We start from the raw sequence: 16,175 nt of genomic DNA on the forward strand, positions 1-16,175 counted from the left end.
TTATTCTTTGCCTAACTGATTTTTTTTTTATTGCCATCTATTCCTACCAAACACTAGACAAAATTCACGTTGCTGGCTACTCAGTTCAGTCCATTGCTTGATACCAAATTGTTTCTTTAAAGTCACAATCTAGCATGAGCCAGAGGCATTTCAACTAAAATTTGTATGAATCAGAAAGATAGCAAGATTAGAGAGAAAGGATGCTCTGCCGAGATTAATACTCTGTCTGAATCCAGTGAGGGCTGTGACCCACCCTCGCCATAATACAGGAAGGCAGATTTAACACAGGGCAGAAAGTCTGACTCCTTTATGTTCTTCTGTCTGAGGTCTTTGTGCCACTGTTTAATAATGTGCGGGATCTGTAGTGTATCTATCTGGTGGCATGCAGTAAGTAGGAGATGGCTAAGATGCATGTAATTACTTGGGTGTGGATCTCCAGTCAAGATGGCTGGCCGGGGGACCAGTGTTGTCAGTAATGAATTACCTTGTAAGACTACAGACAGACGCTTGCTTTCCAGCATATACACAAGTTCTGCTGAATGTTTAAGGAATGCCCTGGAAAGAGAAACGGAAAAATACTGTTAAAAACCAAATTTCCACTACGAATATATTTTTTAAAGTACATGAAGTCAAGCAAATCTGATCTTTCACGATACATGTTTATATTCTCTATAACCTTTTGGAATTTCTTCAGTATTTATAGGATTCATCAACAGAGTACAGTTTGATTTTTATATCAGGGAAATTCATTAACCTTTGTTGATTTACATGACATTCTTGACATCACCGAACTATAGAGACGGGGAAGAGATCAGTGGTTCCCAGGGGATGGGGATGGAGATGCTGGGGCTGGGGGTGGGAGCCTTGGTGACGGAGCAGCTCTGCATCCTGCCTGTGCTGGTGGTCACGTGAATCTACACACGGTAAAACTGCACAGAAACGCACATGAGAGCACATAGAGACTGGGGAGACTGGGTAAGAACTGTAGTTCGTACTACTGTCGGTTTCCCGGTTTGATAACCATAGTCTAGTTATGTGAGCCGTTGCCACTGGGGGGCTGGTGAGGAGTGCATGGCTCTGTAATATTTTTGCACCTCCTGTGACTCGATAATTATTTCAAAATAATAAGAGAAAAGGAAAGCAGTTGTACAAACCTTACATATTCTAACCACCGTGTATTTTCCAGTGAAGACAGCCATTTCTCTTCAGTTTCTTCAAATGGTTCTGTAATTAATATAATTATACATATATAATTAAACACACACACATATATATAGGCATATAACACTTTTAGGCTTCTTAAGCTTACTTTTCATGATCAAATTGAGAGCTAGGTGATACATCAGTTTTTAACATTTAAAAGCTGGCTTTAAGAAAGTGTTACGCATTTGCATTTAGTCATAAAAACATTTAAGAAGGCACGTCACAATTCTATAAGAAACAAAACAAAGCGTTCCCCAGGCCTCCATCTCCTTCCCTGTGGCTCTCCCAAGGAAATCTTGGAGAGTCTGCCCGCCTCTGCCCCCTAAGCAAGCGCTACAGACCCTGGCCCCCTCCTCAGCTTCCTCACCGCAGGCCTGCCCCTCCCTCCCTCCCTGCTGCCAGCGCCCGGTTCTCATGGCCTTGGAGGCTGACCCCTGCAGGAAACGGGGCAGCTTCCTGGTGGGGCCTGTCCTGGCCTGTCTCGAGGTGCCCCTCGCCTCACGCTTCAGCCACATGCTGCTCACGGAACGGCTGAAAGACACAGTCACTGTGTTTCTTAAGCACACCCCCTCCCAGCTCTCCTTCCAAGCCGGCGCCAGTCCTGCCGCCCGGTGACAAGGGGCTCTCTCTGTGCACACTTCACACCAAAGGTGCTTTCAAGTGAGTCATCCCTCCAGGGTACATCGAAAGCACCCCATAAGCATCTGCTCTAACAGACATATGGGAACTCTGAGGCTGCACAGATCATAACTTGGCTCTGTTTGAAATTCATGTCAAGTCACGTATCTCAAAATGTAACTGAATACATTAAGGTCTTCGTAAGTTTGTCTGGGAGGTAGTAGGCTGTTCTCCTGAGCAGACACTTTTACAGAAGTATCCTACCAGACCTTTCATGATCGGAAAGTGATTTAGTTGGTACACTTTTCCTACAAAACTAAAAGCAGCTTAAACTTCATTTTCTAAGAGCTTCTGACATTCTCATACAATCATTTGTACACATATTTCAACGAGCCTCTACTTAAATATATACCTATTTCTAAATTTTTAAGTAATGTCACCTTTCCTGACATGCCTCATACAATGCCTCATATAATCACCCATTCATTATGTACATATATATAAAATAGAAGTGAAGTTACCATTAACACACAGTTGCTTAAGTTTTACAAAAGCCGCCTGTATTTCTTGGATATTGGGCAAGGTCTTATCCAAATCTGATTTGTAGACGTCACTTCTCTGTGGATGACTTTTAGTTATGGCATTACAAATCCTAGTAAAGACAAAATCCTTGAGTCACTACTCATTCATGTATTCAACACATATTTTTTGAGTGCTTGCTGTGAGCCCAGGCACTGCTCTGAGGGCTGGCGACAGAGAGAGGGACATGCGGTCTGTGCTCTTGGTTGGGGGGAGGGGGATAGAGGAGAGATGACAGGCCGTGGTGAACGCTGAGGGTGATGGAACAGAGTGGATGCAGGCTAGCTCGGGTCACGTGGTGAGAAAACGCCCCTCCGTGACGATGATACCGGAGCTGAAGCCCAAATGGCCAGGAGCTGTGCAGACGGGGGACAGGGTTCCAGGCAGAGGAGCTGCTAGTGCGAAGGTCCTGTGGTAGAACAGGAGCCCGGCTGTTGGGGAACCCTAGAGAGGGCCAGCGGGGCAATGATGACGTGTCTGAGGGAAAACGGGTGGAGGTGAGGTTGGACGACAAAGAGAATCCGTCCTAGTTATGAAGAACAGGATAGCTGAAAAAACCAAGGGAATTAAAGTAATTCTTCGCTTAATAAGTTAAATAATTAAAACTGCCACTGGTTCTAAGGTTTTCTAGTTAACAGTGTTGCAGCCTTGCCTTGCATAGCAACACTCCTGACGGAGCACTTAACAGCGACATGTCCACGAGGCAGGACAAGGTAGGACAGAATGGACATTAATCACTAACGTGGTTAAAGTGAAATCTAAATCCACGAGAGAATACGGACCTGTGGGACTGCAGTCACCCTCTCCAGAAAACTGAAGGGCCATTTGAGGGTCACTTGATACTTATCTGCTTCGGCAAATGTGGCTGTCAGTTATGGCACTGTGGAAAAAACGGACGACCTGGCTGTCCCAATAACAGACTGTGATACACAGTTTCTGAGGCTCTCTGAGCCAGTTTTCTCAGATCTTTTCCTTTGTTCCTCATTTACTGGACAAGTATTGAATAAATATTCAATTGCAGGTATTTCCTGGGTGCTGAACATAGCTGAACAATGGTATGCAAAACACAGTTCTGCCACCTCATGGTCTCGTAAGGACAGGCAGTAATCAAACTGTAACACACACGCACAATGAGAAACCAAAATAAGTGTTAAGAAGAAAATTATAGTGATATAGCGAATGTGTAACTTGAGGCCAGATCTAATTTGGGAGGCAGGGGAAGGCTTATCTTAAGGAAGTGATGTCTGAATGCAGGTGCAGAAGACAAGCGAGTACCAAGTGATGGGGGTGTGTGTGTGTGTGTGGCAGGGTGTGTGTGTGTGTGTGTGTGGCAGGGTGTGTGTGTGTGGTTGTGCGTGTGCGGACTGCTCATGGACCAGCGTGAAGAAGGTGGCCCAGGAGGAGGGGGCAGCACAGCCAAAAGTCAGGAGATACTAAAGACCAGCAAAACCCCAGGGCGGCCGGAGCCCAGAAGGGACAGGACGTGGCCCTGGATGAGACACGGGAGGCAGGACGAGGCCCCTCCAGCACACTGGCAGAGGTGGAGCTGGCGTGGAAGGAGAGGGGCAAGGTTTCTGAAAAGTGAAGGACACAATCTGACGACGGACTGGACGTGAAGGCAAGTGAAAGACAGGCATCGGGATGACTCCTCGGTTCCTGAGAGCAGGCTGGGGGTGGGGTGGGGGCAGGGGGCACGTGGTGCCCATATACTTGAGTTTGGTTTTGAACATGAATTTAAAGGGCCTTTGAGACCTCCATGTGGAAAGTGTCAATTTAGGTTGGAGATATAAATCTGACAGTCACTAAAGCCACTGACACAGATGAACGTCTTTCAGAATGGAATATGGAATGGGAAGGGGAGGTGTCCTGAGACAAGCTCTAAGTCGTGCCTGGAGACAGGAGGATGGGCTGGCAGGGGCATGGAGTGCAGCGGGGACAAGGAGCTTCAGGAGGTGGAGGCGGGCAGAAGCCGGGGCCCGGGGAGAGCCTGGCCAACAGCAGTGCCCACTGCGTGAGGACGCCTGAGAAAGGCCTCCTGCTTCACCAACACAGAGGTCACTGGGGACTTCGGCAGATGACAGCAAACTTGCTCACAGTAGCCAATTACACCACTTTTAGTTATCGTGACTTGGCAGACCTAGGACACATTGAGCTACAAGAAAAATCTGATTTGTCCTCAAGTGTCTCAACTGGAAATCACTGCACTTTGAAAGTTCGTTAGAAGCAACATTACAGAAAAGTGTCAGCAATGTAAGATCTTCAAGTGTCTTATAAGCCAAAGTATTAAATTACACTTAATATAACTTAAATGTTAATTTTAATATATTCAATTTTCTCCACAGTAATTCTTGTATGGAACACACGGTGCTTCCCAGCTATCTTCAGCTAGTCAGGAGGTTACTGTACTTCTCTATGACAATGAAAGATGCCCAAGTACCAAGGACTGTCTCCTGCTCACCTCTGGTCGATCTTCCTCTGCTGCAGCACGTCTTTTATGAGGGCCGTGCGCACAAGAGCACTGCCGTTCGAGTGGCTCCAGCACCAGAACTAGGAGAGAAGCAGAGCCTTTACTTAACTGGGTGGAAAAATGGACAATAGTATTAATGAAATCCAACAGATATCACTTACTGGCATCCTTCTTCCAACAAAAGAATGGGAGAAGATCTTTAGATCTTGGTCTGCTAAAGAACTTGGCACTACAAAGTACTCTGGAAGGCTGGAGAGGAAAACACGAATCGTAATGTAAGAGCCTGTGCTTCAGGCAGGATAAGCGTGCTCTGCAGACCCCACATTTAATTAACGTGCACCCTACTCAGTGGCCGTGCAGTGGGCACCGTGGGTGCCACTCACTGATGAGCCTAGACATCTCAGTCTAAAACGCACGCGATGTGCTCAATTATCACAGTCATTATACTTATAGTGGGGAAACAATCCAAAGGAAGCATCTGAAATATTTTCCAGAATGACTATTAATCAAACATATGCAATTTCTGAAAAACATGTCCACCATCGTTCTCTCGACAGGTTACGGGTAGGAGATACCAGGCACGCCAGACCAAACCAAACCAAGCCCACAAATCTCCCGAGAAGCTTCCACCCCCTTCTCATCTTCCCCCTTCTCTGCTTCCCACCTCCCAAAGGCAGGTGGACTCCGGGACGTGGGTTAGAGAGCAGTTACTACCAGGCAAGCTCACTGCACCTGAAGACATCTCTTTTCCTTCCTCTGCTCACATGGCCAGGTAGGGCACAGAGGCAGGCCCTGTCACAGGCTTCTCAACACATAATGCACGCTGGCCACAAAGTTCAAATTCAAGGGGACGCAAAGGAAGCCTCAAGCCGCGTGCTCCCAAGCCCCTTCCTCAGCACTGCACTCCTAGAAGGTCCTCGTACTTTGTTCCCAACACTGCTTATCTGAAAAAACTAAGGAGGACTTGAATGACATTAAAACAAAACATCCCCCAAATCCGAATACTAAATAATATTAAACAAGTAAAAAATTAAAAAACAATTTTCTGGTCACTTTTGGAGGATTCTAGGAAACAGCTCCTTCTGAAAACTGGTTAAGTAAAGGGGAAAAAGTAAACATTGATACTGCCTTCCTCATACAAACTGTATTTCAGGTACCAAAGAGTGGCTGAGAGAAGAGTTCGATAGAACTGGAATATGACCAGTAGCAATCCTCAATAAATAATGGATCTGGGCAACGATCCTCACTACTAATGAATAACCATTTTTGGCAGCTAAACCCATTCTATAAAAGGGGAACTTAGCACTGGGTGAGCAGGCTGACTGGTGTGGGGCCCACAGGTCAGTCAGCGTCACAATGATGCCTGGAGCCCCTGTGATGCCACAGGGGGTGCCCAGCCCACCTGAGGAAACATTCTTGCCCCAAACCTGGAACTGAATCTAATTACAGCTGACCCCTGAACAATGCCAGGGTTAGGTGTGCAGACCCTCTGTGCAGCCAAAAATCTGCATATAGCTTATAGTTGGCCCTCCCTATGTGTGCTTCTTCCACACCCATGGTTCCGCACCTGCAGATTCAACCAACGGGGATCCTGCGCAGTACTGCAGTATTTACCGTTAAAAAAAAAATCTGCACGGAAGTGGACCCACGCTGTTCAAATCTGTGTTGTTCAAAGGTCAGCTGTAATTATTTAAGCCCCTAGAGCTAGCTAACATTTCAGATACAGTAGACAGAGGAACACATTAAAGGACACCACAGCGATAAACCCAGCAATATCTAGAAAGGGAAAAAGTCCACAGAACATTTGACCTAGTTTTGTTAACAACAAAAAAAAAGGCAAGTAAAAAAAAGGGATGGAAGGAGACTGTCATAGATTAAAAAGCCTGAGACAGATCATGCAAGTTCAATGTGACCCTGATCTGAACAAACCAACCATAAAAGACACTTACAAGATACGAATGCAAATAAACACTGACTGGATGACTGACAATACTACTGGAATTATTATCAATTTCTTTCAATGGATATTGACATTGCGATTATGTTTAAAAAAAAAAGTCCTTATCTTTAAAACAAAATATTCATTAAAGCATTATTAAAAATAAATATTCCATTAGCCATAAGTTGAAAGTTATCAATGACAGCAGAGTTTGATGATTACTCCTAAGAAGTCACTCCCAGCCATGAACACTGTCAAAGCTGGACTTACCAGGTAGATATCATGTAGCCCTCGTTAATGGAACAAACTCTCCACCCGGAGGCACCTGTCCTCTTGACTTCTCTGTCCCAGTCTGAGTACGTTTCAAACAGCGGAGTTTTCTGGCTGCTGCCACCCCCAGCTCCAATGCCACCGCCGCCTCCACCTCCTGAGGGTATTCCATTAGCTTTGCTGGCTGTAAAAAAAAAGCAATAGTATTAATTCTGCTTCAAATTCCCTCTCCTCTCTCCGTGCCTCCTGTCACAAACACACTGCAGTGTGGCACCTCTTCCCTGTTTGTCTCCAGTCTCTCCAAGGCCCCCGTACCCGTTCCAGCCGTCCTGGGGAAGGGGCGGCCCCCCTGCAGAACAGCCCACTGTGTCCCGTCCTTGTCCAGCTCGTCCCCACCCTGCAGCACCTTCGATACCCTGTCCTTCCGCTGGCTCTGCCTTCAACGCCTTCACTCACAAACGGGCAAACTTGGCTTTGAAAGGGCTTTCACGTGACCACACTGGACCACTCTCGCTACTACGCTACACAGTCCCCCTCCCTTTTACTGGCCACCTTCTGAAAGGGTGACCGATGCCTGCTGCTCACGTTTCCTCCTTAACTTCCAACTGTCTTCTATCCCTACTGGTTTACGGACACTATTCACAAGCCTCCCTCAACTCCCTACCCCAAGCTATGCCGTAAATCCAAGTCACTACTAGTTTTCTCCCCACATTTTGCCTGGAAAAATGAATGCATCCAACAATCAACTCCGTTCTCGAGCTGTCCGAATCTTTCATCTTTCCAGTGTTTACTTTTTAACCCTTCTCTATGTATGACTCGCTATGACATTCTTGGTCTCCTATCTCTACACGATTTTTCTTTGATAAGTTGACATAGATTCCTTAGCCTCCACCAGAGTGCCAGTCCACTGGAGACTCAGCAGAGGGCCTAGACTTGACCTTCTTTAGCAAGGAGCCTTCTCCACTTGAGAGGCAAGGCCACCTGCTGGGAGCATGCGCACAGCCTCAGGAGGGCCTCAGAGTGACCACAGAGAAAGAAGGTGTCCCCACAGGCAGCCTGATCTGGGTGACAGAGGTCATCCCTCTCCTGGCCCAGGGTCTCCCTGTGGAGGCTGCAACCACGGCCAGTCTCTCAGCTGACAGCCCGACCGATGTTCTGCTGCACTCAGACCAGCCTGCAGCTGCCACAGGACACACTTCCTGAAATCAAGCTTTCAGGACGCTACCCTTGCCCCCAACTGTGCAATCATACTCATTTCCAACTGAATCCAGCAAACCTAAACAGCTTCTCTTAAAGAGCCCTCGCAGACCTGCCCTGACCGTTACTGCCCGTTATTGCCGAACTCCCATCCCCCTGCAGCCGTGAAAACCCTTCTTTGTCCCCTCAACATGCCACGCCCGTTCCCGTGGACTATTTACTAAACCTGGTGCAAAAGAGGTATTTTCTGAGACCCTACCACGTGCTAAGGCCTGAAAACTGACAAGCGAGCTAAGATTTCACCCCTACTTTGAGGCGCTGGTGACAGCGCGTCGGGTGGACGAGAGCGATGCGGGCGGAGGGGGAAGCCCACTGCGGCTGGGGCTGCAGGCTGGGATGGGAAGGTCTCCGACCCGAGCAGCTCTGAGCAGAGTCCTGAGGAACCAGCCAATCCAAACGCTCGCAGGTGGCTGGTGAGGAGGAGACAGGCGGCTGGGCAGAGCAGGACGTAAGACATGCGGAAGGACGGCACAGCGCCGAGTAATGAACTACAGCGAGCGCAGTAAGGGTGCCAGAGGTGGCGGAAGGGAGGCTGGGAAACGCGACGGGGCCTAGCCTCTCAACCCGTGCTGCACCAGACAGGAACCACCAGCCACACGTGCTGCTTAAATTTCAACTGAAATTTAAATTAAACAAAGATTTTAAAATCAGTTCCTCACTTGCACCAGGCACATTCAAGTGCTCCACGGCCACATGTGGCCAGTGGCTTCTCCACTGGACGATGCAGGCGACAGAACATTCCCATTACTGGATGGCGCTACTCTAGATTATAAAGGGTCTCAGGTGCCGGGCTAGCACTTTTGCATTTTATCCTTTAAGGGGCATCAGAATTATAATTATGATGATTCTGATTTTAACAGAGCTTGTTAAAAATTCAAATGCTACTTCTAAGCCCGTATCCTGGTGGGCCACTCTGTCTCAGTGCCTGCTCTGGAGTAACAACCACCAGAAGACGTGCTGGGGAACTTGGGACTTGTGATCTCTCCAGAACACGGAACCTGCGTGGAACTTCCAGGCAATTCCCATTTCACACGCTATGTAGCAGAGCACCAAACACCACAGCCAGCTAGCCAATACGAGAGAACCTGAGGAAGTCGTCACATGACCAAATTAAAGGGGAAAAAACCCTCGCAAGCGCAGAAAAACATTTGATAGAGTCCAACACGTGCTCATGATATAAAATACAGAAAAGTTTAGCAAATTGGGAATAAAAGGGAATTTCCTTCACTTGATAAAGGGTACTTATCAGAAACACGCAGCAAACATCCTCATTAGAACCAGGAACAGAAACACTACCTGCTCCCATCATTACTATTCAACACTGCACAGAGGTCCCCGCCATGCAATGACCACCACCACCAAAACACAATGGAACTTTGTAAAGAGCTATGTAAATACTTGGCAGCTCAGCCCTAGCTGGGAGTCCAGACCTGCATACTTTTCAGTGTTCTGAGGTTACAGACTTAGGAAGCTAGGCTGAGAACATGCTCACTGTTTATAAGATTGGTCCTCTGGCAAAACATATAAAGTCTCAAGATCTAACTAAGAATAGGTGAATTTTTCTGAACACAAAGTGAGAGCAACTACAAGATCCTGTACTGTTTGCTATTTCACAGGTTTTACTTGTTCAGAACCTGTCCATTTCTCAGCAACCAGGACCAGATTTCTGATATACTCAACATCTTCAGCGAGAGATTATGGAATGTGCAGCAGGTACCTAATCTACCATTAGAAAGTCTGGAAATTTTAATGCTTTTCAGAAAGTCCCAGAGGCCCGATGCCTGTGGCCTGCTCTACTAGTGGATTACCCCTCCTCAGCCAACTGAAAATGAAACAAGGTCAGCCCTCCTGACCGTCACTATCTTCTGTGACACAGTTCACAAGTCTAATCCTAGACCGAGTTGAAATGATCTTAGAGTTTCCACTTAACTGCCCCCTCCATATTTAGAATGGCCTCAAGCAACAGTAAAGACAATAAAAGTTGTCAACAAATGAAAAGAAAGCCTATCGCTTTGATGACACTGCAGAAATGAGAAGTCACAAAGAAAGGGCGAAGAAGGGAAAAACAGAACTGCGATCATTAAGAAGTTCAAGAGAGCGGAGTCAACAAGTGGTTCAGACAGGAGATTTGGACTTTATGGGCCTGGGGTGGGGCCGGCATGGCTGTCTTTCTAAAGGCTCCCCCAGGGATTCCGGTGCACAAGGCTGGGGTACTCCTATTCCCGAGACACGAGGACCAATCACAACCATTTACAGCTACACTGAGAATATTAAAAAAACTGACAAGCAACAAACTTTAAAAATTTCTACACTATTTCAAATGGATTTTGTCCTCTGTAAGTGGTTTTCAAATAAGCATCTAAAGGAAAACCTAGTACTAAGACCCATGTTTTAAAAAAAAGATAAAATTACAAAGTAAAATAACGTCACTGAAAATGTCCATCTTCTGCTGTGAGCCTACACTGCACCTTGAGATTATGTCACCGCATCTGCAAGCAGGTGTCTGTCATGCAGTGGAGCTGCCAACACTGAGGCTACAGGTAACCTGAGGTTTTCAATTCTTTAGTCCAGAAGTATAATCTGACATCTTGTCAATTTTATAACAAAGATGGATCTGTATTTTTGGGACATTATTTGTCCAATAATAAGCTAACTGGTGAAAACAGCGTCCTCGTGGTTTCTTTCAAGTTAAAAGAGCAAAAATAGAACCATTGTTCCTGCCTGTGCCAGTGCCGCCTGCGGTGTCAGCGTGTGGAGTGTCCCGAAGCCCGCGGGTGCTGGGCATCTCCCATACTTCAGGACCCTCACAAAGTACCTGGATGACTGGCTTTTCACTCAAGTGATGCCGAACATGAAAGAAAACCTCAGAAGGCCTAAGGCCAGCTAAGAGATTCTTAGACAATTGCAGGGGACATCCTCTAGCTTCACATCTTATTTGTGGAAACAGCTTTGTCACCTACCTGCCTGCAAAAAGGACTTCTTTAATCCAGCCAATGAATCAAGGTGTCATCCAGAAGTTCAAGAGTGGATTATTGGGCCTCTTTCACTCACAAATTAATGAATTCTGACTGCAGTGTGTGGAAATTTCAGGCTTCTTTTGCTCTTAAAGGTGCAGTTTATGCTTCTGCAACAGCATGGAAGGATATGAAAGGATGTTACCCTATGAGGAATCTTAACAAAACTTTGGCCAAGTGTTATGTTTATGAAGTGACTGTCAAGGAGGAGGAGTCTGAAGGATGCAATATAAAAAGTGTTCCTGAATATTTTAAGTGTTACTTATCAATCGTTATTTACTCCACAAGCTACTTATGAGAAGATACAGAGAAGTGACTGACGGGAATAAGGAAACCAGCAGTAGGAAAGCTATGGACTGAATAAACTGTTATCAACCCAGAGATGCCCACGAGGAACGGATGAAGACAACCGTGAGAAGTAACTGAAGCAGGCATCACATCACCAAACGCATAATGAAGTTCGCTGTACTTGCTGAACACTGTGCAGAACTCATGGGTCTGTACCCTGGACTGAATCGTTTCTACTAGGAAAAAGGTATCATCCACAATTGGTCTTGATCATCAACAAATGCAAGTGGGAATCAAAGGCTCTCCTATGACTCTTATGCCCCTTGAAGCTTTCATCTCAGTTACTCTCTCACAACTCTGGGTGAGAGTCCTGTTGAGGATAACCCTGATGATCACGGTCTGCAGCCTGAAGATGCGCCAAAGGAACGTTTGCCTAGCTACTAGTGCGGATCTACAATACTTTATTTTTGGACAATAAGTGAATTTTCTTTATGTTAAGAAATAAACTTTAAAAATTAGTTGTATTGTTCAAGCCTAGGTTACAATTAGTTGCACTGTGATAAGAAAAATTAAAGTATTTCGTTATCCCATTTCTGTTAGTACCATAAGATAAAAGCTATGACCTTTGCATATCATCTCTATGGTGTTTACAAGTGTACTTATACCATATGCATCTGCAGACACTGTGTATTGTTCTTACATTTTAATGAATTTACAGTACAGTGATACTGGAATATACTTTTATTATACAGATTATTTAAATTACTATATATGTTCTGAGGTAACAAAATGTAAAGGACCAGTAAAATTAGTAATTTATAGGCTGCCCGTCCAGATCATGCTGGCTGGGGTGAACGGCCCTTTCACTATAAACGTGTAGCTGAGTCATCTCTCTCCCTTAAGGACTGGGAGAGCACATGATCCAGCAGGCAAATGGACATGTGGTCACTAACCTACGAGGGGCTAATGTCAGACATGACCTCATTGTTTTTTCTCTAGCCTTTTATGAGGTTAAAAAAAAAGAAAATTGGTTGATCAAAATTACAATTATTTGTATATAAAAAGAATGCACAGAATTACACGATCACTTGGAATATTCCTTGGTGATGTCATTACTGGCATACATGTGTACAGAACTATTCACTTTTATAAAAACCGTTTAAAATACACTTGTCCTTTGGATGAATGCTCATCTTCCTTTCATGAATCTTATTCAGAAATATAAAATCAATATTTTGACAATCTTAATGAAGTCCACTAAAAAGTTTAGCCGTTTCAGCTTCTGCATGAAATCACACCTTGCCAAAAAAGATCATGAGTTTCAAATATCTTTTAATTTTCTGCCAGTTTTCTTAAAAGATAAGATTACTTTAACTCAAGTTACCAACTAACAGGCGGGAGGGAGAGGTATCTTCGTTCATCATAAAATACAAGCCAGTGACTATAGGCAAAATACTTGACATGATTCTCATAAGCCTATGTTTACAGTTGCCTATAGGTTCTTCCCAGTCACTTTTTAAATGTTATCTGACAAATGTTATCTCTTTTAGTATATAGTGCTTACTTCTCTAACAGTTATGAAGCTAATAATTCTACAGTCATTAAAGCTCATGTACTTGGAGGCTTCTCATAAAACATAAGAATAAAATTTAGACAATGTAAAGTTAGTCACAATAGTTAATATTTTCATATTTACCTGAATTGTGGTATTTTTTCCCAACATATTCAAATGCAAAGAGTAGCTGGAGGTCTGTTGGCTGGGAATAATGAGCTATTGCAAGGCATACCTAGGAAAAATTCTACATTTAGAATTGATTTCAACACACTTAGTTAAATGAAATGTACAATAAGGCCTTGAGTGTGGGAGCGTCATCTGGGGCAGGGATTATAGACTTATTTCCATGTTTTCCTGTTGACCTAGAGTGTGAAAGAGCTCCTTAATGCCAGGGATTTCATTCATTGTTGTGCCCCGTGACACTGCTTAATCTTTAGTGACTACATGCTAAGTATTCAGTAAGTGTTTGCTGAGTTGAATTTTAACAGGAATGTACTTTTATTCAGATAAACAAAACTTGAAAACTAATGAAGCATTCTCCAAAAAGGCAGTGACATATCCACTCCTAAAAAAAAGAAAAAGAGAAGTTTCATTTTTTATGGACTATAATGATTTGATACCATCAATTTGGAAGGCTTACTGTTAGGTATGAACTTTGAATGTTCTTACCTCATGCATTAAAAATCTAAACTTAATAGAAAAGCTACAATTTTTTCTTACAAAAAATAAAAATTAGTAAGAAATCCAGAGGTAAATGGGTGGCTCAAAGAGGTACATCAAAAAAACTGTGTTTGGGCCTCCCTGGTGGCGCAGTGATTGAGAGTCCGCCTGCCGATGCTGGGGACACGGGTTCGTGCCCCAGTCCGGGAAGATCCCACATGCCTCGGAGAGGCTGGGCCCGTAAGCCATGGCCGCTGAGCCTGCGCGTCCGGAGCCTGTGCTCCGCAACGGGAGAGGCCACAGCAGTGAAAGGCCCGCGTACTGCAAAACAAAAACAAAAACAACAACAACCAAAAAAAACTGTGTTTAAATAAAATGGTTTGAGACTATGCCTATGGCGGAAAAAGTGTGGGCTTTGGAATCCAACAGATCAGGGCTTGAATCCCAGCTCTACCAAGCACCTGACATGTAACCTGTGTGAAGTCAACTCATCTCACGGAGCCTCGATCTGAGCACCTGTACAATGAAGATAATACCTAGGCTGCGGTGAGGATGAATAACCTTAGCATACACCTGGCCTTGGGAGGAGGGCCGCGTGTGGAAACATGGCTGCGATCACCCTCTACTGCTGTTGGAAAGAATGAAAGATAGCGCTCCGTGCCCATAAAGCCCTGGACTAGACCATGGGAGAAAACACTCTTAAGTGAGCAAAGAAGACAGAAGAAACTGAAGACATATGCAAGGAGAGAATAACAGATGTTCTTACTTCAAAAGATTAAGCATCATTTAGAAGAAAAAGCATTAAGCCAGAATGATATACTTTTAACAGTGAGCAAGCAAGAAGTTTAGTTCATTGTTAGTCCATGTCAAATGAGCGGGGTCTGGGGTGGGTTGATGCCAATTCTATTGACTGGTAAGTCTGTGTCAGCTGCTTGTTTAAAATATATTTTAAGAGTCTTCTATAGAATAAATGTTTCCTGTCTTACTAAATTAAAACATACATCTAAGTGAACAGAGTTATCATTAGTTTTAGTTTTGACTAAAAACAACAACAACAAAGAAAGCTCCTTGAAACGTAGGTAATACCCTGTTTTTCTTAATGCCTGTGGGAGAGCTTTCTGTGAGAGTCCCACCGAGGAAATTTAGGAGACAGTGACCTACATTCCCATCCCCTACCTGCTCAACAGTCTTTAAAGCACTTCTTCCAGCAGCAAACTACTGAAATCTACACCTTGAAAAAGTCCTCATCACTTCCTGTTCCTCTGGGCACCATATTTATTTTAGCACTTTCCTCGAGATTCTTTTTCATTTTTGTCCCGTTTTTCTACACCATCAGAGTCACAACCTTAAGCCATACTCGCCTTACGGCATCTCTGTGGGTTTCCCTACATTCTTAAAAAAAAAAAACCAAAGATCAAATTTTGACCAACAACTTTGTTCTCTGGATAATCTGCTGTGGTTCCCAGATACCTGCATACTAAATTAAACCTTCTTATTCTAGATTCTTCACCAAGCCAGCTCTCCTCTACCAGCCATCCCGTGCCCTCCCCACCACCCCTCTGCCGGCCCTGGTCTAGAAGCACATATCGTGTCGGACTCAGTCCTAGCCATCCCCTCGGCCACACTCTGCTCGAGAAGCCCTTCCCCGCTGCTTAGCCAACCACGCTGCCTCTGTCCTCACCAGCCTTCCCAGACGGAGCCGACTGCACAGTATTGACTGTGGAAGCCCTCCCGTTCTCTCTGAATAACAGCAGTTCCAACTGAAAGCATCTCTTCAGTTAACTGTGCTTATGGAGCAGTACTTTCCAGGTCTTCACCCAATAGTCATGAGAGTGGATAAAAAGGAGGACATAGGGGTTCTTTGTTTTACTTCCACCACAAAGTTCAATTCCTCAAGGGCAGGCACCACGTCTCCTTCCTTCAACAGGTATTTACAGAGCCGCCACCACGTCCTAAGCCCTAGGGATGCGGGAGCGAACAAACAGACACGAACCCTGTTCTCATTAAGCTTACATTCTAGTGGGGAAGACAGACACTAAACCAGAGAAAAAGGAAAGATTACGGTAAACTAGACAATGATAAGTGCCAAAGGGGAAAATAAATCCAGCAGGGAAGAGGATGTACAGTGTCACAGTGAGGGAAGAAGAGAGCAGGTTAATAATTTAGAGAAGGAGACCAGGAGAGGTCTCTCTGCACAGATCTGAGGAAGCCCTGAAGACCCCTGCATTTCTGCCATCTCATCAGTAGCTTTCTGGAGGGGCTTTGTGCTTAATAGCTGCTGCACTAAAAATACTAGTTCACAAAATAAGTTACTAATATAGTCAG

The 16,175-nt window shown here is 44.9% G+C and overlaps 1 protein-coding gene across 4 annotated transcripts in view; it reads right to left on the reverse strand.

Moving 5' to 3' along the window:
• Positions 1-16,175, reverse strand: part of MTMR10 (myotubularin related protein 10) — a 45,814-nt gene that overhangs the window by 10,894 nt on the left and 18,745 nt on the right. For 2 of the 4 annotated variants that reach the window (XM_082618312.1, XM_082618309.1), the window contains 7 exons: positions 13,332-13,422; positions 7,077-7,260; positions 5,029-5,116; positions 4,859-4,947; positions 2,343-2,473; positions 1,155-1,224; positions 485-555 (listed from right to left, as the gene is read on the reverse strand). In XM_082618312.1, coding sequence (XP_082474438.1) covers positions 485-555; positions 1,155-1,224; positions 2,343-2,473; positions 4,859-4,947; positions 5,029-5,116; positions 7,077-7,260; positions 13,332-13,422 — 724 coding nt within the window. Of the gene's footprint in view, positions 1-484; positions 556-1,154; positions 1,225-2,342; positions 2,474-4,858; positions 4,948-5,028; positions 5,117-7,076; positions 7,261-11,293; positions 11,458-13,331; positions 13,423-16,175 lie in introns of those variants that run through there. The other 2 variants (XM_082618310.1, XM_082618311.1) reach the window with 2 other exon arrangements.

The sequence above is a fragment of the Mesoplodon mirus genome, assembly GCF_964341445.2.
Source record: "Mesoplodon mirus genome assembly, chromosome: 4".
Classification (NCBI taxonomy): domain Eukaryota; kingdom Metazoa; phylum Chordata; class Mammalia; order Artiodactyla; family Ziphiidae; genus Mesoplodon; species Mesoplodon mirus.